This window comes from Malus sylvestris, chromosome 11, assembly GCF_916048215.2.
Source record: "Malus sylvestris chromosome 11, drMalSylv7.2, whole genome shotgun sequence".
Taxonomy (NCBI): domain Eukaryota; kingdom Viridiplantae; phylum Streptophyta; class Magnoliopsida; order Rosales; family Rosaceae; genus Malus; species Malus sylvestris.
Window position 1 is genome coordinate 13,966,908 of NC_062270.1, and position 24,659 is coordinate 13,991,566.

Consider the following 24,659-nt stretch of genomic DNA (forward strand, 5'->3'; position numbering starts at 1 on the left):
GACAGCTAACTCGCCGTGGTTTGGCCGGAAAACGGCTTGAAAGTGGCTGTTTTGGTCTCGAGTTAGCCACTTTCAAGCCATTTTCCGGCCAAAACACGGTGATCTAGCAGTTGAAAAAGGTAGCATTTTCTTTGTCTCATTGAGAAGTATGATTTTCGCTTTTGAATCACTGATTTCGTTGAGTATTGAAGAAGTTATGAATGTTTAAAGTTTACCCAGTTTCCAGCGAGTTTTTCAGTTTTCGCTCGGACAGTCAACTTTGAGACTATTTTCTGGCCATCTCCGGCAACCATTGGACTTCGAAATAGGTATAATCTTATTATATACTTTCCTATCTTCATTTTGATATATTATGGGTCGAATTTGGTTAAGAAACGATTGAGTTACGAAGCTTTGAAAATTGTCCAAACTTCAGGCCAAGAGCTCCGGGACACTAAATGGAGTTTTTAACGGAATGACCAAATGATGGATGGTGGATAATCTTAGGGACCACTTTTGTCGATTTGGAATCTCATGGACCAAAGTGATGAGTTATGCAAATCTCAGGGACCATTTTGGCGATTTACCCTATTGTTGTTCCGTATTTGACCTTCCTCTGCTTGCCAATTGGTTCGTTTGGGTGAAAGTATGGCAGTTCATATTTTTGTCCAAATATTGCCAATTGGCTAATATCCCAGACAATTATCGTCCTAAGGAGTGGAGTTGCTCTAATAGCTTCTACAAGGGAGATGGAAGAAGCACATAGGATCTCCAAACTATATCTCCCTCATGGATTAACACTCATGTACATGTATTTTACATTTCAATTTTGCATATATCTGTTGAAATTGCTGTAATGAAGGTAGCCATGACATTGTGGCGAGCAAGCGGGAGATATAGTCTCTAACTTAAATGTATATAATTTTTATAACATCCACGGATTTGCCCACAGATTTGCAAGAGAGAGAGAGAGATTAATCGTGTTCCAACTTCCAATTAATAGGCATTTAGTATTATAGTTTAATGTATTTCTTTTTATTTATAAGTGAGAAGTCTTATATTCGATTCTCGTCAAACACGTATTTTAGATCCCATTATTGTCAGCAATAATATCGTTTGTTAAAAAAAAAAATCGCAATTTATAACATCCACGCTTGTCTTATTGGCTGCCCCAACTCCAACTATTTATGATCAGCAAAATCAACCGTCTCATATTCCCTTCTTAAAACTCAAATTCCAACAAAAATCAAATCGCTATTAATTAATGAAACCCTCTTTGTCAATCAAAAGAGGGTAAAAAGACTATTAAGTTTTCTATCACATAAACAAAATGATGGGCAATAATGTAATTTCACATGTTCAAATTTGACTGTTTTTTATTGAAACCTCACCTACAGGATACCTTTAATATTTATATAAAAAAAAAAAATTAAAGAAAACCAAAAATTAAACAAAACGTGGCCGCGGCCGAGGCCGAGGCCGCCATTCGGACCCCTCGCACGCCTCCTACGCCCCGTCGTTTAATCGTGGTGGAGGTGGCAGCGATCGTGGAGCACAGAGAGAGGCGAGGTCTCAAAGTAGCCGGCAATGGCGGACTAACGACGCCACCATAATCACCGGTGCACCACAGACGTCATTTCAATCCGAAACGGGCCCCAGCCAGCGCAGGCCAGAAGGAACGGGCGGTTATAGTGGAGTGGTTGCACCAACACCAACACGGGAGCCTAGGACAAATACTCCTCGCGAACCGGTGCCGGCTCAGGCTTCGCTCAGTCCTACTCCTCCGGATGCAGAGGCACCGCTGATCTGTGAGATGGAGGAGAAGCTAACATTAACCCCTCTGACACCGGCGTTGTCCAAGGCCATTAGGTTTCCGGCCAGGTTTCAGAACTCTAGGGGAGTAGGTCCAAGTGAGGGCCAACCACTTCTTAGTGGAGGTTGCGGACAGGGATCTCCATCACTACGATGTAAGCAATTAAGCCTCTCTGTATTCCGACTCTTCAGTGTCCTCTTACAGTAAGTATTTTTCCGTTTACTTATCAAGAATGAATAAATATTCAAGGCATGAATATCATTCTCTTCTGAGCCAAAAAACCGAGTAACAATTAGCAAACAACCTGTTCACGCATTCTCTTATTTTATAAATTTCTTTCGTATTTCCTTTTTGCTTTTTCTCTACTGAGAGTTGTTTCACAAAAATTTTGGAGAAATTTTATTTGAATCCTTATAACCTATTTTTAACATTTTATTTAAATTTTGCATGTGAAGTGTCTTTTTTATCCTATTGTATAATTACAATAAAGTACAAGAAGAAATTAACAATAAAACTAAGTTTTATCAATACACCCACTGTAAAACCCCACCCCAATTATAAAGGTAATTTTGAGTTTTTATTTTAAAAATTGTTTTTTTAAGGCCTTAATAGGTGTCTAATTTCTAACACACACACACACATAATTCCCTCTCTCCTCTCCCTCACCTCTCCCGTAACTTTCTCTCTCTCCCTCTCATCTTTCCTGTTGAAGCTCTTTGTAACTCACCCTCACTCTCTCTAATTTCTCAAGCATCACCACTCACAACCACCATCTCTTACGGCTTGGTTCAACACAAAATCACCAGAGATAAATATTGGATTGCCTGAGGATCTTAGCAGTGGCTCTGCATGTTCAATCTGATAACTGGTTGAGGGGGGCTGATCGGGGAGCTCCATGTTTGCCGGCGAAGTCCGACTAAAAAATGACGTTTCAGTCGTTAATTTTACACGAGAATCATTCTTATTCGACCTCAGGTATTTTCCTAGGTTTAATTCATAACTTTTGGACTCGAATCCGAGATTCTAACTCCTGTAGTCCTTTTGTTCTTCACCCTAATTTCCGATGTGGATCTTCGGCGAGGAACTCGGTAATTTTGAGGTCCCTTGAGCTCGAATGGGTCCTCATTAAACCTCAGGAAAACATTTCATGCTCTGCATGTTTGAATTTACCTAAATATCTAGGTGCTAACCTATGTATAACTTTCGGTGTTTTCCTAGATTTGTTCCGGTAACGCCTGTTGTTGAACTCCGGCGAGTTCGTGTGCGGTGTGTGTGTGTGTGTGTGTGTGTGTGTTGTGCCGTGTGTGTGTGATGTGTATACTGTGCACCCATGTGAGTGTGTGTGTTGTTGTGTATGGGTGTGTGCGTGTACAGTGTATGTGTACAGTGTGTGTGTGTGTGTATTTAGTGCGTGTGTATGTGTATATGATGTGAGTGTATATGTGTGTGTATGGCGTGTACTGTGTGTGCTGTGCATGTGTGCATGTGTGTTGTGCATACATGTGTGTGTGCTGGCGTGTGTGTATGTGTGTTGTGTGGGTTTGGGCTCAAGCCCAAACCACCCATTTTGTTCCTTAACTATTCAAACCCAAAACCCAATAGGTCCTAACCCTATTTAACCTAAACCTAAACCCTAATCCGGATCCAAACCCAAGACCCCTTTCCATTTCTTGAAATTCTATAGTTGGGTAGTTTGATAAATTGTACATTTTTGTGCTTAGGTGAAGTTGCTAGTGGAGATTTCCTTAATCCTTTTCCGCACAACTCTGCTGCTACGGAGTATCTGTGAGTGGAACCCTTCTAAAATTACATGATTTCATAGTTTAATTGCATAAATGAATAACATGCCTTACGAGTTTATGAACTGATTTTATGTTAAGCATGTTTATGGTAAATGTTGTTTATCGTCTTGTTTTTGGTGATGAATTAATTGTTGGCCTATATTGAGCTATATTTTAATATATCGTATTTTCTATAAAAACCATGAACTGGTAGACTATCTGATGGATGACGATAGGATGCTAGAACATATTTTCAAAACCCTTTTTATAGTATAGATGATGGATGACTTTATACTATGAAGTGGTTATTTATGAGAGGTGTAACTATTTGTGCGTACCTAGTGGACACTATGCCGCCTGGGGCGAGGATTTGGTGTTGGCAGATAGGCTGGGAGAAATAATCCCTAGTTACGGGTTGAGGGACACGGAACAGGCATTGGGTCGGGAGTTGGTAATCTCTGGCTACGGGTGCAGAGACCACGATGCTGGCATAGGGCTGAGAGTTATATTTATTCAGTGATCTTACTAGCAGCACACCGCGCTTACGAGACGATCTGTGAGACGTTTGATGTTTTGATTTCTGCGATATGTCTTTAGAGATGTTTTTGGCATGCTAGGGTTTTCAGTAAACCTATCACTTATTATGCTAGTAGTTTTCTGTATATAAACTGTGGGGGTTAGTATCTTGATATCTGTTTTATTATTACTGTATATATGAACTTGGTCCACTCACCTTTGTTTTGCACCCCCATTCAGGACTTATAATCGAGGCATACAATCCCGGCGTCAAGGCATTTACGTAGCGGCATCTTCGAGTCCTCTTGATGTAGGACCTGCTCATTTGTTCATTCAATTTTGTTGATGTACAAAACCGGAGGTCTTGGCACAACGTAAATTCAACCGTGAATCTGCAAAAAATGTAAATGACACAAGATGTATCGTGGTTCACCCCAATGTTTGGGCTACATCCACACTGATTATTGTATTTTTGAGAGGATTGTGAGAGAGAGCTTCTGAGGGTGAGAGGGCCTAGGAATTGGCCTCCCCTAATTGTGAGGGTGATGAGTCCTTTTATAGAATAAGGGCTCCTTACTTATTACATATTTGCCCCTTCCTTTTTTACATAATTACATTTAAGACCCCCGAATATTTGTACGAGATCTAAATACGGATGCCCTCAGTATGGTATAAATAGTAGTCCCCCAAGTTTTCTGTCAAGATAGTCTTTTGGCTGGAGACTTGAAATTCAGTCCATGTGTGGGCCGAAGTAACTAGATGTTGTCTTGAACTGATGATCGATATGAAGCGGTGCTCAATCTGAAATGATGCTCAACTAGAAGTTGCACATGCTGTGAGGCTGCTCGGCTCGTGGCTTATGTTGCCTTGGTTGGCTCGACTTGTGATGTTGAAGGTGAGAGAGTCCCTTTTATAGAATAAGGGTTCGCTCCTCAATACATGAACGATGGGCTAGAGTTGATGCTCTCTAATGATGGTGAGGGAGTCCCTTTTATAGAATAAGGGCTCGCTCCTCAATACATAAATGATGGGTTAGAAGTGATGCTCGCGGTGAAGCGGTTGCTCAGCTGAAGGCGATGCCCTCTATTGAAGGTGAGGGAGTCCCTTTTATAAAATAAGGGCTCACTCCTCAGTACATGAATAATGGGTGCTCTCTAATGAAAGTGAATGAGTCCCTTTTATAAAATAAGGGCTCGCTCCTCAATACATTAATGATGGGTTAGAGTCCCCCAAGTATTTTTTATGAGGCCCAATATATGGTACATAGTATAGTCCCCCAAGTCTTCGGTCAATAGAGTCTGTTGGCTGGAGACTTCAAATTGAATCCATGTGTGGGCCGAAGTGGCAGTTGTTCGGAGGTGGTATTTGTATACCCTGTATTGAAGCTTTGTAGGTGAAGCTTTGCAAGTGAAACTTTGAAGCTGGAGCTTTGTAAATGAAGCTTTTGAAGCTAGAGCTTTTGTAAATGAAGCTTTTGAAGTTAGAGCTCTGTAAATGAAGCTTTTGAAGCTAGAGCTTTTGTAAATGAAGCTTTTGAAGCTGATTGAAATGAGTGATGCTCATGAATGTTTATGTTGATTGACATGAGTGATGCTCATGGATGTTGACATGAGTGATGCTCATGAATGTTGACATGAGTGATGCTCATGAATGTTTATGTATGATTGATATGAGTAATGCTCATGAATGTTTATGTATGATTGACATGAGTAATGCTCATGTATAATTTGAAGTATTGGGCGTACTTTTGATCACCTGGTTGGTGGTAATAGCGGCAGGTTGCCAAATAATTTTGGAGTACTGGGCGTACTTTTGATCACCTGATTGGTGTTATTTTGGGCTTATGGGCCTTCGTCCTCCACAACATACCAGCCCATTTATTTTGGGTTTTGCCGTTTATTTTTTATTTTTTTTATTTTTTATTATTACTCTCTAATGGGGTTTATATAGATGTCTCCGAAAGATAGGAAAAATAAATTACATCATACAAAAATAAATCCGACTCTCTGCTTAATGGGTCACGCCCATAATTCCCTTTTTTCCACCGCACTCTCTTTTTCTCTTCACCTGGCAGACAAAAGGAATCATAATAATAGGAAGATCTTTTGCTTTTCTTCTTTTCTCCTTTCCTTTTTCTTTTTCTTTTCACTTTCTGCTTTGCTTTTACACTCATTTCTTCCCTATTTCTAAAATATTCTCATAGTCCACGTTTAGCCCATCTTCTGGTGAAAAGCACGCCTTCACTTGCAGGACCCACATGCAAGACCCAAGTTTAGCCCATCACTCCAGCTAAAAGTGAAGACAATGTGCAGAGCACCTTTGAAGAAATTCAATGTGCAGAGCACATTCGACGGAATTCGATGTGCAGAGCATCTTTTCTGACTTGAAAAACTCACCGTGAATAACGTTAATGAGTACGTTCCTGCTCCACTTATTAAGATTGGAAGAGTATGGCGTAAAACCAGAAGAACCACGAACTGTATCAGGGATAACGATGATTTCATCTTGTTCCCTCTTTAGTTCTTTCTTGTAATGATCAGCTTCACTCGTAGCAGCAAGGTACCCGCCAAGTCCCATAGATATTGCACCGACGTCACTTCAGCAATGCCGGCAATGAGAATGATAGAGGAGCTAACATCGGCACCGGACAAGCCAGCGGCTAGGGCAAAAGGGACAGTGAGACCGTCGGATACACCGAGAATGACGTCACGCACAATCTCACTCGACATGAAGTGCTTCTCTTCATGGTTATGCAGAATCAACATCTACTTCTTTAGGTCAGCATAACCATTTTGATCAATATTAGTCTTTAGGTCAACATAACCATCTTCTCCTCGTGACGAATACACCGTCGGGCAATTGAAGGAATACGACGGCAAGAAGCTGGTGTCCGCCACCAAGCAGGGTTTCAAACTCGATGATGAGATAGAGGAAGAGAAGAAGGCAAAGGAGGAGAAAAAGAAGTCATTTGAGAACTTCTGCAAGACAATGAAGAACATTCTGGGAGACAGGGTCGAGAAGGTGGTGGTTTCCGACAGGATTGTCGACTCGCCCTGCTGCTTGGTGATCGGAGAATACGGGTGGACGGCCAACATGGAGATGATCATGAAGGTGTAGGCGCTGCGGGACAATAACATGAGCTCCTACATGTCGAGCAAGAAGACAATGGAGATCAACCTGGTTAACGAAATCATGGAGGAGCTGAGGAAGAAGGTGGAGGCTGACAAGAATTACAAGTCTGTGAAGGACCTCATGCTGCTGCTGTTCGAGACTGCTCTGCTGACCTCCAGCTTCAGCCTGGATGACCCCAACACTTTCGCAGCGAGAATTCACCGGATGTTGAAATTGGGGCTGAGTATTGAGGAGGAGGAGACCGGCGGTGATGATACTGACATGCTCGCTTTGGAGGAGGACGGTGCTGAGGAGAGCAAGATGGAGGAGGTGGACTAAGCCAGTTTCTGCGTTTTGGAGTCAATTGGGATGTCATTTGAGTTTGTGGATATTTCGGGTATTTTGGTTTCCTGGGTTTTTTTGTAGATTTACGGCGGGGGTGAAAAAATGAAAGAGAACCGACACAACTTTTCGTATCGTTTTCCACAGACGGCGCCAAATGTTGATGCATAAAACCGGAGGTATTGGCACAAAGTAAATCCGACCGTGAATCTGCAAAAAATGTAAATGACACAAGATGTATCGTGGTTCACCCCAATGTTTGGGGTACGTCCACACTGATTATTGTATTTCTGAGAGGATTGTGAGAGAGAGCTTCTGAGGGTGAGAGGGCCTAGGAATTGGCCTCCCCTAATTGTGAGGGTGAAGAGTCCTTTTATAGAATAAGGGCTCCTTACTTATTACATATTTGCCCTTTCCCTTATTACATAATTACATTTAAGTCCCCTGAATATTTGTACGAGATCTAAATACGGAGGCCCTAAATATGGTATAAACAAATTTTATATTATTTCTTTTAGTATTCTGGTTAGTTGTATGCTCTGAACACGTTCATTAAATGCATATTCTTTATTCTTTTATATTTATAAGTCTTAATTATTCCTTATTTTCAACTTTTGCACTCAATAAATGGTTTTCGTCACCCTCGGGTGTCGGCCAACACGTGCCTATCCTGGTATTCAGGAAATATCAGGATCGGGGCGTGTCAGATTGGTATCAGAGCGTGGGTTGTTCAGAGCATACTTAGGATTCTCTTCTATTCTCGTAAAGTGTCGGTTTTGACATCATTTAGATGTCAGGACTTCTATATTTGGTTCCATTCGGCACAGTTGTGCTAACCTTTCTCTATTTGAATTGTCACATTCTGGCTGAAATACAATAATTCATGTCGGGATTGTCCCTCAGTAGTGATGAATTGGATTGTTGGATGACTTTCAACATTAGATCGATACTTCGCAACATGCATTCCCTAGGAATTACGGGCGGAGTGGATCTGCATAAGAGCGTTGGGAAACGGAAAAACCTAAGTGGTTTGAATTTGGAAGATTTGAAGCGATGATCACTCTACGACATGTGTTCCTTAGGAATGGCGGGCAGAGTCATATGTCTTGGAAATTGCTCGAAACATTCAAAGTGCGTGTTAAAGAAGCGAGTAAGTGCTAGTGGTGACAACAATTAGTAGGTGGTAGTTGGTGGGAGCAAATCAATGTTCTCGGACTCGTTTCCACTGAGGATATTTGTGTGAATCTTTAGAATGAATCTTCGGTGATTGTTCTATTGATAACCTTTTTGCTTATTCCAATGACGAAGTCAAGTTCATTAACATTTGGCTGTCAGCTTCACATCAAATTCTTCAAGTATTGACTTCGTTTACAATAATTGCTTTTCTTGGGAAACTCCTTGGTAGCAGACGATATTCTCATCAATTTTCCAATGGGAGTTGCGATTCCTTTTGTTGTTGTAACTAGACTTAGATGATGAAGATCCATACTTGTTTGGATAAATAAACTTCTTGAATTTCACCTGGGGGTCTAATACTCGGTGGTAAACCCTAACTCTTTGTCCATGCACTTTTTGGTAAAGTTGAATTTATCCTCTTACTTTTAGCCCAACTAACTAGTGCTCTTGTCCACTACCTGTTCAGCCTCGCAATTTTCAGTGTAATGGCTAGAGGCTGTACCATATTCATCATTGTATGAAGATCGAGCTTTACTTTGAATTTCTCTGGACTCATTGAACTTTGGTTTCCTCAAGGGCATCACTTTAAGGTAACCAATAGTGCCACTGCATACATTTGCAGGCTACTTTGTATCTTTCTTCTTCGTCATTCTGTTGATTTAGAGGTTCTATGTTTAAATTTTGAACTTTGAAACAGCTTTCACAAAGTATTGTGAATTTTGAATTGTCTTTGGCCTCGTCAAATCTTATTAACAGTTCTTAACTATTCTTGAGATTAGACCTATTTTCTTTTGGCTAAGAAACTAGTTGATTTTACTGTGATGATTAACCAAATAATCATAGACAGTGACTCCTATTTCTGCATCTTCACCTTCATTCGCTCGTTTGTTTCTCATTGTAAACTGGATCATGCTGGAACAATACACCGAGGATGACAAAAAAAAAAACATTTGTTCTCAACATGGTTTCTAGTTCAAATCCCAACATCTTGTACTCTAGATTCTAATGGACTTGTTTTGACCTTTAAATTCTTGAGTGTTCTTTCAACCTTCTCGACATGGTTTTTCGTTCAATTAGTGAGGAATTCACGATCGATCGATTTAGTGAAAGTGTGTGCCCAATTCTTATCAATTTGGACAGGAATGTTAGGAGCATAACCTTTTCACAAACTTACCAGAAATAGTTCCATGTAGGTGTGAAGTTAAGCCGTCTTTTGGTAAGAGATTGGTGAAGATTGTAGTGTAAGTGATCAGCTGATTGCATCACTATCTTCACGTTGAATTGAAAGGTCACCACTCATTATCTTGTTGCAATTCATCACCATCATATCGTACTCTGGTAGACCTTTTCGATGATGTAATGTGTTTGCCACAACGCAGCTTTCCATTACCTCTCACCAGGATCCTTCTGTTCGAGAGCACGTGGGCATGAGGTTTAAGCGGTCTTTTAGTAAGAGTTGGATGAAGGTTTTAGTACAGAAGGTCAGCAGATTGTATCACCATCTTACTATAATTCATAGGCATCACATTGGTTCTTTTCCAATGTTATGTGTTTGTCTTAAAGCATCTTTTCACTGCTTCACTTCCGAACCTTATTGTTGTGAGTAGGCGGATGTCGAAACACTTCTAGCAAATCTGTTTGGTGCACTCTGGGATGGCACTACAACACGGTTGAGGTGAGAATTGGATAATCTTTACACCTCTCTCAAAATGTGTGTGCTATCTTTTGTTTTTAGGTTGATCATTTGCGAGTCGTTCTTCTTTCCACCAACTTTGACCTTGTTTGACTAGAAATCTGCAACTAAGCAAAAATGGAGAAGTGGTTTGAGTACTACAATAGCTCCCAAGAAGTACTTCTTGTCAAGGAAGATGACTTATCATTTTCTGCTTGCTTGGTTCAAGCTTTTGGGTATACTATTAACATAGTAGCCACTTTTCTTGAATCTCAAGGTACATTTTTCAAATGGGTTCTTTATTTGTGAAACTCTGGAGTAGTTGGTCACATTTGGAAGAACGGAGGAGAATAGGATGCTTGGTGCTGGATGCAATTGTTACGACGATAGTTTTTATTTTGTTTGGTTGGGTACGACACTTTTGTGACATAGTACGAAAGTTTTCTACAGGCAACACTGGTTGGCAGAGGAGTATTGTGAACTGGTATTTGGATGATTAAATTTACAACATGTGAAATTGTGCACCCTCAGGAAATTAGTGCTTGCTTATCGAGACAACAATGTGTTGTTGATATCGTGGGCTGCAGACTGTGATATCAATAGCTTATTCGTTGGGTTCGCTAAGCAAGTGGGCAGGAAGACCTTTCTTCAGCAGTGGTTACGGATTTATTATTGTTGTGGCTCGACCTAAAAACGTATCTATTCTCGGAGTACGTGACGTTTCGAATTCTTGGGCAAGACCCACTTTCATTTCCAATTTTGGATTTTCAGTATAAATATTTTAACTTCCGTTACTAGTTATTTATTTTGACGTTACAAATGTTTTGGGGGAAGTATTTCCGTTTTCAGTTTTAAGTTTAGCACGAGTTTTTTACCTATATGTTTACCTATCTATTTTGATGTTATCGTATTTTACATCCTTACTTTTGGCCTTAAGCTATTTTGTGTTTTCGACTTTATATTTCATTAAAGTATGTTTCTACTTTTCCACTGATGGGGAAAGAAAGTAAGAGCTTGGAGGCATGATAGAGGATTTGGCAAACCGCTCGCGACGGTGTGGCGTATTCTCTTTGATGCACCCACTCTGACTTAATTTCTCTTTATACATAAATTCTTCTTCCTATTTTTGAGTTTTTCAGTGTAGTCAGTTATTTCAAATTTCGGGGACGAAATTTCTTTAAGGGGGTAGATTGTAAAACCCCACCCCCAATTATAAAGGTAATTTTGAGTTTTTATTTAAAAATTTGTTTTTTAAGGCCTTAATAGGTGTGCCCAAGGGGCCCACCTTGTTTTTGTGTCCTGGTTTTTCCCTTTTTTTGTATTTTTAACACACACACACACACAATTCCCTCTCTCTTCTCCCTCACCTCTCCCGTAACTTTCTCTCTCTCCCTCTTATCTCTCCCGTTGAAGCTCTTTGTAGCTGACCCTCACTCTCTCTTATTTCTCGAGCATCACCACTCACAACCACCATCTTTTACGGCTTGGTTCAACATAAAATCACCAGAAATAAATATTGGGTTGCCTGAGGATCTCAGCAGTGGCTTTGCATGTTCAATCTGATAACTGGATGGGGGGGTTGATCGGGGAGCTCTATGTTTGCCAGCGAAGCCCGACTAAAAAACAACGTTTCAGTCGTTGATTTTACACGAGAATCATTCCTATTCGACCCCAGGTATTTTCCTAGGTTTAATTCATAACTTTTGGACTCGAATTCGAGATTCTAACTCCTGTAGTCCTTTTGTTCTTCACCCCAGTTTCCGATGTGGAGCTCCGGTGAGGAACTCGGTAATTTTGAGGTTCCTTGAGCTCAAATGGGTCCTCATTAAACCTTAGGAAAACATTTCATGCTCTTCATGTTTGAATTTACCTAAATTTCGAGGTGCTAACTTAAGTATAACTTTCGGCTCCCCATATTTGTTCTGGTAACGCCTGCTGTTGAACTCTGGTGAGTTCGTGTGTGGTGTGTGTGTGTGTCTGTGTGAGTGTGTGTATGTGTGTGTGTGTTGTGCCGTGTGTGTGTGATGTGTATACTGTGCACCCTGTAAGTGTGTGTTGTTGTGTATGAGTGTGTGCGTGTATAATGTGTGTGTGTGTATTTAGTGCGTGTGTATGTGTATATGATGTGAGTGTATATGTGTGTGTATGGCGTGTACCGTGTGTGCTGTGCATGTGTGCATGTGTGCTGTACATATATATGTGTGTGCTGGCGTGTGTGTATGTGTGTTGTGTGGGTTTGGGCTCAAGCCCAAACCACCCTCTTTGTTCCTAAACTATCCAAACCCAAAACCCAATAGGTCATAACCCTATTTAACCTAAACCTAAACCCAAACCCTAATCCGGATCCAAACCCAAGACCCATTTCCATTTCTTGAAATTCTATAGTTGGGTAATTTGATAAATTGTACATTTTTGTGCTTAGGTGAAGTTGCTAGTGGGGATTTCCTTAATCCTTTTCCACACAACTCTGCTGCTACGAAGTATCTGTGAGTGGACCCCTTCTAAAATTACGTGATTTCATAGTTTAATTGCATAAATGAATAGCATGCCTTACGAGTTTATGAACTAATTTTATGTTAAGCATGTTTATGGTAAATGTTGTTTATCGTCTCGTTTTTGGTGAGGAATTAATTGTTGGCCTATATTGAGCTATATTTTAATATATCGTATTTTCTATAAAAACCATGAACTGGTAGACTATCTGATGGATGACGATAGGATGCTAGAATATGTTTTCAAAACTCCTCTTTATAGTATAGACGATGGATTGTCTTATACTATGAAGTGGTTATTTATGAAAGGCGTAACTATCTGTGAGTACCTAGTGGACACTATGCCGCCTGGGGCGAGGATTTGGTGTTGGCAGATAGGCCGGGAGAAATAATCCCTAGCTACTGGTCTGAGGGACACGGAGCATGCATTGGATCGGGAGTTGGTAATCTCTAACTACAGGCGCAGAGACCACGGTGCTGGCATAGGGCCGGGAGTTATATTTATTCAGTGATTTTACTAGTAGTACACCGCGCTTACGAGACAATCTGTGAGACGTTTGATGTTTTGATTTCCGCGATGTCTTTAGAGATGTTTTTGGCATGCTAGGGTTTTCAGTAAACCTATCACTTATTATGCTAGTAGTTTTTTGTATATAAACTGTGAGGGTTAGTATCTTGATAATTGTTTTATTATTACTGTATATATGAACTTGGTCCACTCACCTTTGTTTTGCGCCCCCATTCAGGACTTAGAATCGAGGCATACAATCCTGGCATCAAGGCACTTCCGCAGCGGCATCTTCAAGTCCTCTTGGTGTAGGACATGCTCCTTTGTTCATTCAATTTTATATTATTTCTTTTAGTATTAATGTTAGTTGTATGCTCTGAACACGTTCCTTAAATGCATATTCTTTATTCTTTTATATTTATAAGTCTTAATTATTCCTTATTTTCAGCCTTTGCACTCAATAAATGGCTTTCGTCACCCTCAAGTGTCGACTAGCATGTGCCTATCCTGGTATTTGGGGAAATATCGGGATCGGGGCGTGTCACCCACACCCAGTAATCAAACTCTTACCATCATGCAATCTTTTGCCTACTTTCTATTATGGCAATCTTGAAGTTTTGGATCCTCCAACTAAGGTATGAATCGAATCCATCTCGTTACAAGTCTAGTCCCAATAGTAAGGAATTATTCATTTTATAAATTCTTTTGGTTCTTTTATCTGCCGACAACTCTTGAGTCTCTTTGCCAGTTGATAATCTTGGTTTTTTAATGATAATATTATGTCTTTCGTGTCTTATGGATGTGGGGGTGGGGGGTGCATATAGTGACTGTTTCATTTGGTGGCTACGCATATAGGTGTTAATTACCCCTGATGTTCCAGTGAAAAGGGTGAAAAGGGATGTGATTAAGCAGCTCGTTGTTTTGTACAAAGAGTCACACTTAGGTCAAAGAACCCCAGCGTATGATGGTATGAAAAGCATTTACACAGCAGGTCCATTGCCTTTTGAATCCAAAGAATTTCTAATCAAGCTACCTGAGAAAGATTACTGCGACGGGTCATCTTCTTCTTCTCGCTCGAAAAGGTATAACTATTTTCGTATTAGAGTTCAGTGCTTGTGTGTCTTGTTTTCATCTATATATGTTTTTATAGTTATTGCAGTTTTCTGAATATCAATTGTTTTTGCCCTTTGGTGTGTTTGAATGACTTACAGGTTGGATAGGGAATTTAAGGTGACTCTCAAACTGGGGAACAAACCCGACCTTTATCAACTACAACAATTCTTGCGCAGGAAGAAACACGAGTTGCCTCAAGAGGCTATACAAGCACTTGATGTTGCTCTTAGAGCCTCACCATCTGAAAAGTAACGCATCTCTTTGTTAGAACCAGCTTATGACATGGTTTCTTTCATTCTTCTGTAGGGCCGGCACTGAGGGGTGCAAGTGGTGCTACCGCACAGGGTCCCCGATTTTTCAATTTTGCATGCATTTATATATATAGTAGTATGTGTAAAATATTACAAACTTGAGTCTTAGTGCAAGTGGAATTATTGCTTCTTTACATCAGCTTAGGGGATGAGTTTGAAACTCATCTCTATCATTTTTTCAGTTTATATTTTTATTAAATGCATAAGCTTCCACAAAATAATATAAAAATTCCACATAATAACATACAAATTCGAACCCTAACCCTCTAAATAGTTAAGGAAAAACAATACGCCACATTTCCACTTGTTGATTTGTTAAATTTGTTTGTGCTATTAGAATTTATAGAAGCTCAATTGAAAACTAAAATTATTATTTTGAACAAAAAAATATTAAAAAAAATTAAATTCTTAGCACTTTTTAAGGCCTCCAATTCACTTTCGTACATGGCCCTGAAATCTCAGGACCGACTCTGTTCTTCTGTTTCTTGTTTCGTTACTAATTATATGTTGAATGTTGTATTTTCTACTACAGTTAAACCGTTGTTGGGAGGCCTTTTTTCTCCACAACGCTTGGGCCAAAAGGCGAGCTATGTGAGTCTTGTGATCTTTATGCTCAGACCTATTTTCAGTTTGAATCAGTACTTATTATACGAACTCTGAATATTAGGTTTGCTCTAGAAGACGGAAGTAGTAAGACACTAGTTCAATATTATCGTGAAAGGTACAATGTTGTGCTAAAGAATGTGGCGATGCCTGCCATTCAATCTGGAAGTGCTTCCAAACCTGTTTATTTGCCCATGGAGGTACCTTCCTCGACTCTTTAAGCGGCTTGTTTTCCAGTTTGATATTTTTTCTGGGTACGGTACTAGCCTTTATGAATTAATTTACCTATTTACCTTTCTGGCAGCTTTGTACAATTGTTTCTGGCCAGAGATACTCCAGGAAGCTTAATGAAAGACAAGTAACAGCCTTACTACGAGCTACATGTCAACGTCCCGGTGATAGAGAGAGAGTATACATCAGGTCTACTCCTATGTCGTCTCTACAATGGATGGTATTTTTTACTAAATCTAGATGGTTTTTAAACTTGTTTCTTGTGGTCATGTTTCTGCATTTATGAAGATGGTTGCACACAATAATTATGATGGTGATGGACTTGTCAAGGGGGGAATTTGGAATGCGAATGAGAAAAAAAATGACTTTGGTTAATGCTCGAGTTTTACCGCCTCCATCGATGATTAGTTGTTTCTATTTTTATTTTAGCAGCGCAAGTGTTTTGTTGATCTTTTTTTTGTTACTGATGTTTGAATTGATGGCAACAGCTAAAATACCATGACAGTGGTCGTGAAAAGTTTGCAAATCCATCGATGGGGCAATGGAACATGACGAACAAGGTGAGGAAGTGGTTTCTAGATTTTTTAAGATGAATGTGGTATCTGTACGTTGGACACCATTGCACGTGTGAAATCTTCAATGTGTTTTGAGGATAATTAGTGGCTTTACAGACAGGAACTTCATTTGAAATCTTTAATTGTGGATTTGTAATTATTTGAAAATACAGTCTTTTACTGATTTTTTGATATTTAAGGTAACATCACAATGCAACAATCATCTATATTAGGAGTCCGATTACTGATTGTTTTGGTAGAAATTGGTTAACGGTGGTAGAGTAGATTTCTGGGGTTTTGTCAATTTCTCCCGGTTGGACCAGAATTTTAACTACCGATTCTGTGAAGATTTGGTCAATACGTGCATCAGCAAGGGAGTGGTACATACAGCTCTAATTTTAACTTGTTCCAATATCTGTCTTGAAACGTTTAATGGATTTCTTACCGTATTGTTTATCTTCTTAGCATTTCAATGTGGAACCTTTAGTACCGTTCCAATCAGCTCATCACGGACAAATGGAGAGGGTGCCAAGAGATATTCATAGGACGTCTATCAAGCGACTTGAAGAAATTGGACAGAAGGGAAGGCATCTTCAGTTGTTGATCGTCATTTTGCCTGACGTCAGTGGAACATATGGTGGGAAGAAAACCAGCAACAATTTAATTTTTGACACGACATTTAAAACTGTTGTAGGTTGGCGGAAGGAATACTATTCTGAATGATGCCGTTCAAGAGAGGAATCCCTTTTTTACTGGCGATGCCACAATCATCTTTGGTGCGGATGTTACTCATCCTCCACCTGGGGAGGACAGCAGCCTGTCAATTGCAGCTGTAAGTTATGTCTTCTGTTTTGATTTTATTAGGAAGGTAAAACTTGTAATCTTTCATGCTGTTAATTTTTTTTCCCAACAGGTGGTAGCTTCAATGGATTGGCCAGAGGTTACAAAGTTTTTGGGTCAACATTTGAACTTTGGGCTGAAAGGAAGGAGGACCCAAAAAGACTAAAGAAAGGAGGCTTGCTCAAAGGCCAGCACCAAGCCTAGACCGTCCATCTCAAGACCAATTGGCGCTTCCCCATTAATGCAAAGGCTAGGTGCTTACAAGAGAAGTGACAACTGATGGAAATCAACCTACTCTCAACCCAAAAATACTTTTCAGTGTCAATACAAGTAAAATACTAATTAGTCACAACCCTTCAATTGCTTTCAGGCAAGAACAAAGCTACAGGCGGTCGGGCTAATTAGGCTATAAAAGGAGGAAGAGGACCCAGAGACAAGGACACTCAACCAATCAAACAAACAAATATACAACTTGCCTCTCAGTCAAGCAAATACCCAGAAAGTTGTACTTTGTCCAGACTCTGCACCCTTTTAGCCATAGATTCCCATTAGAAAGACATCTTTTGTCTAGTGTAAAAGCTCTGCTACCTTTCCCAAATACTGTAGTATCGATTCTCTCATGTAAACTTGTTCATCTTTCATCCCATTTTAGTACTCGATCCCCTGTAACCACAAGGAGAAAGAGACTGCAAGACGTTTAGACCTTGCCCGACAAGGTGAAATCTTGCCTGATTCTCTTTGTTTTGTCTTTAAATCAATAGATCTGGTGTTATAATGTATTTCCCAGTATATGTTCAAGTCGTTTCTAGTCTTTTGACGATCCCAAGTCCCATCAGTACTCAGATCTGGCTTACTTAGTGGTTACCATCATTAAAAAGGCTAAATGGGAACCAAACTGGTGACTTAATCAGATCTGGACCTTCACCCTTTAAGCATACAAGATAACGAACTAAAAGTCCTTGGTCTCAAGGAATAGAAAAGAACTTAATGTGGACTTAACCCATCCACGACAATCCTTTGATAACAAGAAGTCAGAATAACTTGGGACGCAAGTAATCGGCTTAAATACATTTGTTCTACATCTGTCATACAGAGATGGTAGTGGCATGCCTTCGCACTCAGTTAGTTTTGATTGTGAGCCTCAAGGCCTACACCTAAGGCCCCACAAAGGCACATTTCGGAACTAACAGTGTCCTCCTCTTGCAGCATCCCGACAAGCAGGAGCCCGACAAACAACTAAAGTGCCAACTCCTCAGGGAGCTGTGTGCTCGAGCCAGGGACCATTCCCAGCGAAATTCCTGCCCGAACACAAAGTACCGAGGAATTGTTTGTGAACGAGCTCACCGTGAAGAAATAATCCAGAATCTTTATACTTCAAGGCAGGACAATAAGAATACTGTTGTTCATGGAGGAATGATCAGGTAAGGGTATTGTTTCTGCACTAGTACATTTTCGTTATCATTTCTTTTATGATCGTTCTTACGTTTTCTTATCATTCCTTTTTTCATTATGTTAGGGACCATTTGATTGCATTTTATAAAGCAAATCGTCAAAAAAAAAAAAAAAAAAAAACCAGCGAGAATTATCTTCTACCGGTAAAAAAATTTCCATTGCGGTCAAGCAATATTGCACAAAACCAGAGAGATTTATCGCCTACCTGTAAAATTATCTGCTATTGTATTTGTTTTGATGTTTGCTTGACAGAGATGGAGTTAGTGAAGGCCAATTTAGTCAAGTTCTGCTGCATGAAGTGGATGCAATACGACGTGTATGTTGACTATTAGAATTCAGGAACTCATTTTCGAGATTAGCTAATTTTACCTAAACGTTCGTCACTCCCTTCAGGCTTGTGCCTCGCTGGAGAAGGGATGCATGCCACCAGTTACTTTCGTAGTGGTGCAGAAAAGACATCATACTCGGCTGTTCCCTACTGATCGGAAGGCAGATAAGAGTGGCAATATTCTACCAGGTTTGCAAATTTGGATGCATTGAGAATCTGATATTAATAAATTTGATGTTTTTCGGTTGTGCATCAACTTTTTTAACCTTCTCTAGGCACTGTCGTTGATACTACGATTTGTCACCCGACGGAGTTTGATTTTATCTCAACAGTCATGCTGGAATTCAGGTACTGTCTGTACGTACACTTAACAAATACATCCCAGTTGTGTTTTCGTGGTATTTTATCTGGGTATTATCCGCTGCGAAATTTGAATTTTTCTGTTCATAATTCGAACTGTCTTGTTATTGTTCATGTAGGGAACTAGCCGGCCAGCGCATTACCATGTCTTTTTCGATGAGAACAGGTTCACTGCCGATGCCTTGCAAGTATTAACAAACAACTTATGTTACACGTAAGTTTCTGCTGATTTCAATTCTTTGTTTTGGTTTTGCACTTGTACGGTGCAGTTTGAATATAACATATGTTGTTTCAGGTATGCAAGGTGCACTCGCTCTGTTTCAATAGGTACGAACTTGCCTGAGATTTTTTACTTCTGTTTTTTGAAAATTATGCGTTTGCTGATTGCGCCCTACTGTTGTTTACGTTTTTTTCGTTTTCTCGTGCAGTTCCTCCTGCTTACTATGCTCATCTCCTTGCTTATCGCGCACAACACTACATTGAGGGAGATTATTCTGATGGAGGTCCTAGTACAGGTCCTAAAGCCGGGGTTGCTGGTGGTGTGCGGTTCAGAGCCCTGCCCAAGATCAAACAAAATGTGAAGAATGTCATGTTCTACTGCTGAAATATATAGGCAGTCTTGGTGCTTCTTCCAAGTTCTTTTCTTTTAGAAGCGTGCTTTGTCGAGGTACTTCGAATTAAGTTGCACAAAGACCTTAATCTTGCACTTCTGTTTCTCTGAAAAAATGACATCTGAATCTCATCGGTGATGGTTCTTCTCGCAAGTTGTGTGTCCTGTGTATTGTGCATTTTGTTAAGTATTGTATTTTTGCATTAAGGCTACGTCTGGGTAGTGGAAAAAGGAGGATTATGGACGTACTTTCATGTTTGGTGAGTCCAAGCTTGGAATTGTTTTTCCTCGTCCTAGCGCGAAAGAGGAGGATTACGAAATTACTTACTTTTAAACATCTCGGTGAGTTCAATGTCAAGATTGTTTCTCCTCCTACGGGGAAAAAGGAGGAAACCCAATCCCAAGCTTGGACTCACCTAAACGTGCACAACTGTAAGCCTGCTAGAGTAACAGTTGTGCACCCGGGTTTACCTGCCCGATGCCAACGATACGAAGAGCTAGCTTTGCTACCCGAAAAGGCTCCTTGCTTTCGGGTAATACTCGCAAACTGATGAGCACAATTGATAAGCATTGTCAAAGAACTGAAGATCACATGTTAAAGCTAATGTGAGAATAAAAATCCAGTTTCAACTTCACAGTTAACATCTTGATAATATCTAGGTAATCAAAAGCATATACCGATGCAAATAAGGCATGACACGAAGGAAGTTTCGGATAAACTACTATCCCGTCGAACCAATAAAATGTAAATGTATTTTACAACCTATCGACAGGGCGATGTGTAATTCTACATGTTTGATGAAAACAATCTCAGAAGAAACACAAACCTATTCTAATGCACACGGTCTTACCGGTTCCAACAAATATAAACCAGCAAGATAAGAGATTCAGTGGAAAAAAGAATGAAATGATAACCCCGGATCTTTAGAAGCGTATGCTATAAAAACGAGTTTCCTTGTATAGTTATGATAAGTGAAAGGAAAGCCAACATGCATGCTGGAATCAGCTCGTAGCGATCATTATGCAAAGAACGGCTGTCACTTAGCTGTCCTGCATTGACATATTCACTTTGTCCGGTTCTACTTGTTGCAGAAACATTAACTGTTGTTGAACCTAATAAAGATGATAAATCGGATCAAAGTTTAGTGCTGGCATAGACTCGGAACTTAGAGAGCAAGTGCATAGATTGCATAAAATTCTTTCAGGAGGATTATGGAAACTTACAGTCATAGTTAGTCCATCCAATTCGTTGACCACCCAAATCATAGACCACGATTTTGTCTTTCAGCACGAGGTCTGGCAAAAGAAATATCACATTAATAAAAAAATTAAAAAAAATTTGGGGAGAGAGAGAGTAGGTTACAAAAATGTAATAAAAAAATTCTCATACAAGGATTTCAAACTCTAACATACACCGAACCCACCAAGCTCATGAGATAAGGGAATATAAATCTTCAAAGTGGTACGGAATAGGCAAAATTAATTATTCGATGAGAAGTTTCTAGTTTGGTGTCTATACCTCCTAAAATCGTTATCCCCGAACCTCGAATCTTCTGAAGGCCAATGCACCACCTTGCAGCTCCACTCTGTAACAAGAAGTTTACCCATTTCAACTATAGATTCAGACAGCAAGACTACAGCTCTACATAAGGTTAATAATGGACAAGCGGTGTATGGATGATGTAAATCCTATAGCTGACAAAACCATTTTTACTTTTCAATATGTACGTGCTAAATTCTATTGAGTGGAGAGCAACCGTTAACGGAGGAAATGTTGAAGAAAAAAGCAGTAGAATGTATACTGAGGTATTGTCAAGAAAAACTATGCAGTTGGAGATTCCATCATAAGGATTGTCCATTAGAAGAAGCTTATGCATTTCACTCCAACTCGTTAGCACTTTGTGAAAGAGAAATGTCCAAGCAAATCCTTGGTAACTGAAACAATTAAAAGGAAAACTTACAACAGAAGTCTGCTGTATAAGGTAGTCCTGCGGTCTCAGAATCAAGGATGCACCGCCAGCAAAGTTAAAACTAACTTGAGGAAATATATCACTGACACTGAACATAAAATACACATACATTTTACAGTAAAATCATTACAAAACAGAAAGCACTGAATGGAAAAACAATGGAGATAACAGATTCAGAAAGTTAACCTGGAGGTGATTAAATAACATTGATTTGCGCTGGAAACAACAGGGCGCACTGATTGTGAAACTGAAGCAGTTATCTGCATGGCACGGAAAAGTATAAATTCAAAACTTTCTAACTTATGTTTACCCAAATTTTGTGAAACTCAAGATCAGAAAAATTAACTAGATTAACATGTCATAGAGCATGATGGTTTCATTTTTTTCTATCGAAGCACCAATATGATGTCCAAAGCAGACTAATTATAGGAAATCACATTACATAAGTGAGACTTACAGCACTGACAAAAGGGTCATAGGCTTCGGCTGCAAGGTATGCCAAAGTTGTACCAGAATCAACTATAGTTCCTCGGTTGCTTGATGTTGCAAACACTGCTGTATCAATGGGTAATATCTGCCCGTTGACATAAATGCTCTGCAGATTCAAATTATAATGAGGCCTGAAATATTAAATGTCCAAATGATTAGTCAAAACACATCAGTCAGGAAACAATATCAAATAGAAAAAAATTCCTAAAATTTGACATATCAGAATTGAGCAACATGTTAATTTGTTTGTCTAGAAGTATACGCAGAAGGACTAGTTAAGTTGTTAAGGATTCCAAATGGTTTGGTTTTAGGTGATGACAATGCTATAACGGAGTCGGATTTCTATAATGAGTAATGACTGATCAACAATTGTGAAATAACAGAAAGCCACCAAATATTTTTGGCTTTGGGGTGATATTGTAAGATGTGCAGTGGATTTATAATCAAAAGGAACGTACTGTGAGGGGACAAGCGGGCTATAGACTATATTTGGTTCCACAATCTCGCCGATAACCAATATACCTCCACCAGTATCGTCTCCCCTCAAGCAGTGGGAGAAGACACTTGGTGCTACTCCTTGCGAAGACAACTGAGAGATGACAGACATACCCTGTTGGCCAAACCCGAAGATCCCATCAACTGCTCTATCTGACTTTGTCAAGTCCCCACTCTGCAAGGTGCTACACCTGTTTTCACCATCCTAGGGAATGACTTTCAAGATTCAAGCAAAATGCACAAAAGATTATAAATCAATTATTTAACTTGGAAAGACCCGTTATAACTCACCCAAAAACAACATTAGCTGAATAATTTTGGGTCAGAGAACCCTCAAGAATCGTCTCAAGGTGCAACAAGTCTGATACGTAATAACCTGATGTCCCACTGCCATCTCCATACTGGAATGTGTAAGAACACTGGTTATTCTGCGTGGAACAATCAGAATCCGAGGATCGAACTCCAAGACTGCACCTTCGATCCGAGCAAGAAATGAATTGTGACGTTGTTGAGCTTCCAGGATCAAACAAATTGAGCTGAATCTGTAAGAATTACAAACAACCTTTACGAAAACTGTCGCAGAAAATGGCTCCTAAGCTTTCACAAGCTCAAAAAGATTGAAACCATGATAGGAATGTCGACAGTAAGGAAATGCGCGTTTACCGGGAGCCCACTTGTCTCAGGGCAACCATTGCAGGAACCGCAATTGACCCACAAAACATCACTTCCTGTGTCAATCTGCACATAATAATCTCTTGGAGGAGATCCCAATTGCAGCTTTGTATAATAAAGCCTATATAAGGGAAACAAATTCCCCAAAAAGCCACAGAATTATTAACAATCCTCCAAAGCATTTAATGATAAATACCCATTACTGCTAAGAATATAAAACTTAGAGAACAGTCAAAGCAGAAGAAAACAATTAAGAAAATCGCATTAAATTTAAAACTTATACAACTTTCAAAGAATCAAATAAGGAAAGAAATCACAACAGGGAACTAATTGTTACTTATAAGGAAAGAAACCCAATTCCACAACATCAAATCTAAAAAATTAGAGAAAACCCACATCAGAATTACATAAAATGGTGCCAAAGAAGGTGTCCAAATTACCCAACGCGGAAGGGGTTGTAAGTTCCCTCAACAGGGAAATCAACGATGCCATTGGAGGACTGAAGCTTCCTCCCATGCCGGACTCTGTCCCGAGCTCTGAGTTGACTCAGGTCCTCTAGGTGGTTCGAAGGAAAAGCTCTCTCGAGGCTGAGGGTCGCCGGAAAACTACAGAGGACCACAGCCGCCGACATCAGAATTGCGCCGGCGATGAAAATTACGGTGGGAAATCCCATTTTGGTCGGACCAGAATTTATATTAAAATACAAGACCCGAGAATTAATTAGGAGCACTCAGAGCTTCCAAAGTTCCAACGGCAGACAAGGGCATTGATTGAGGCAAGTATCTATCTTCGTTGTGCGTTTTTGAGAGTGAGGAAAGAAAGAGTCTTGAGAGAGAGACAGAGACAGAGACAGAGACAGAGACAGAGAGATGGGAATTGAGGGGAGAGAGAGTACAGACAGAAGTTTCGAAAAAGTGGAAATGGACAAACTTTTTATTTTTTATTTTTATACTTAATTAATTTGTGGTAACCTTTACTTTGTGTTGTCTAATCGTACTTCTTTAGTCTTTTACTTTTCAAAGTACAAATCTTTGAGTCTGCGCTGTGACACAAGTGGGGGACTTTCCACGCTATTTCTGGGTTTTGGTGAACTAGTCTACAATGTACATCGCGTACGGTCTCTCTCTATGGGTTACAAGGTCGAAAATAGTCTGAAAATCGTCTCTAACCAAGAATTAAGTCAGAGGGCTTTGAAATCTGGGAGGGCCCCACGGAATCGGAGAGGGTTGGAGGGCTGGCCA

At 39.9% G+C, this 24,659-nt stretch overlaps 1 protein-coding gene and 1 pseudogene across 1 annotated transcript; one reads left to right on the forward strand and one right to left on the reverse strand.

The window, feature by feature from the left end:
* The first annotated feature begins 1,432 nt into the window (after positions 1–1,432).
* On the forward strand, positions 1,433–19,786 carry LOC126590250 (protein argonaute 11-like; annotated as a pseudogene).
* A 714-nt stretch (positions 19,787–20,500) lies between these two features.
* Positions 20,501–24,322, reverse strand: LOC126588949 (aspartic proteinase 36). The gene is made up of 10 exons (XM_050254111.1): positions 23,859–24,322; positions 23,410–23,539; positions 23,038–23,288; positions 22,710–22,937; positions 22,220–22,382; positions 21,949–22,022; positions 21,754–21,850; positions 21,312–21,378; positions 21,017–21,088; positions 20,501–20,905 (listed from the first exon to the last, which is right to left on the reverse strand). The coding sequence occupies exons 1-10, from the start codon at positions 24,089–24,091 to the stop codon at positions 20,730–20,732; spliced, it is 1,491 nt and encodes a 496-aa protein (XP_050110068.1). The 5' UTR covers positions 24,092–24,322; the 3' UTR covers positions 20,501–20,729.
* Between the last annotated feature and the right edge of the window lie 337 nt (positions 24,323–24,659).

Coding starts and splice junctions, on each gene's coding strand:
- LOC126588949 (XM_050254111.1), bottom strand. CDS start 24,091: ATGGGATTTCCCACCGTAATTTTCATCGCCGGCGCAATTCTGATGTCG. Junction 22,383..22,709: donor AGCCCGCTTGTCCCCTCACA/GTACGTTCCTTT, acceptor TTAATATTTCAG/GCCTCATTATAATTTGAATC. Junction 21,089..21,311: donor GGGGATAACGATTTTAGGAG/GTATAGACACCA, acceptor TTCTTTTGCCAG/ACCTCGTGCTGAAAGACAAA.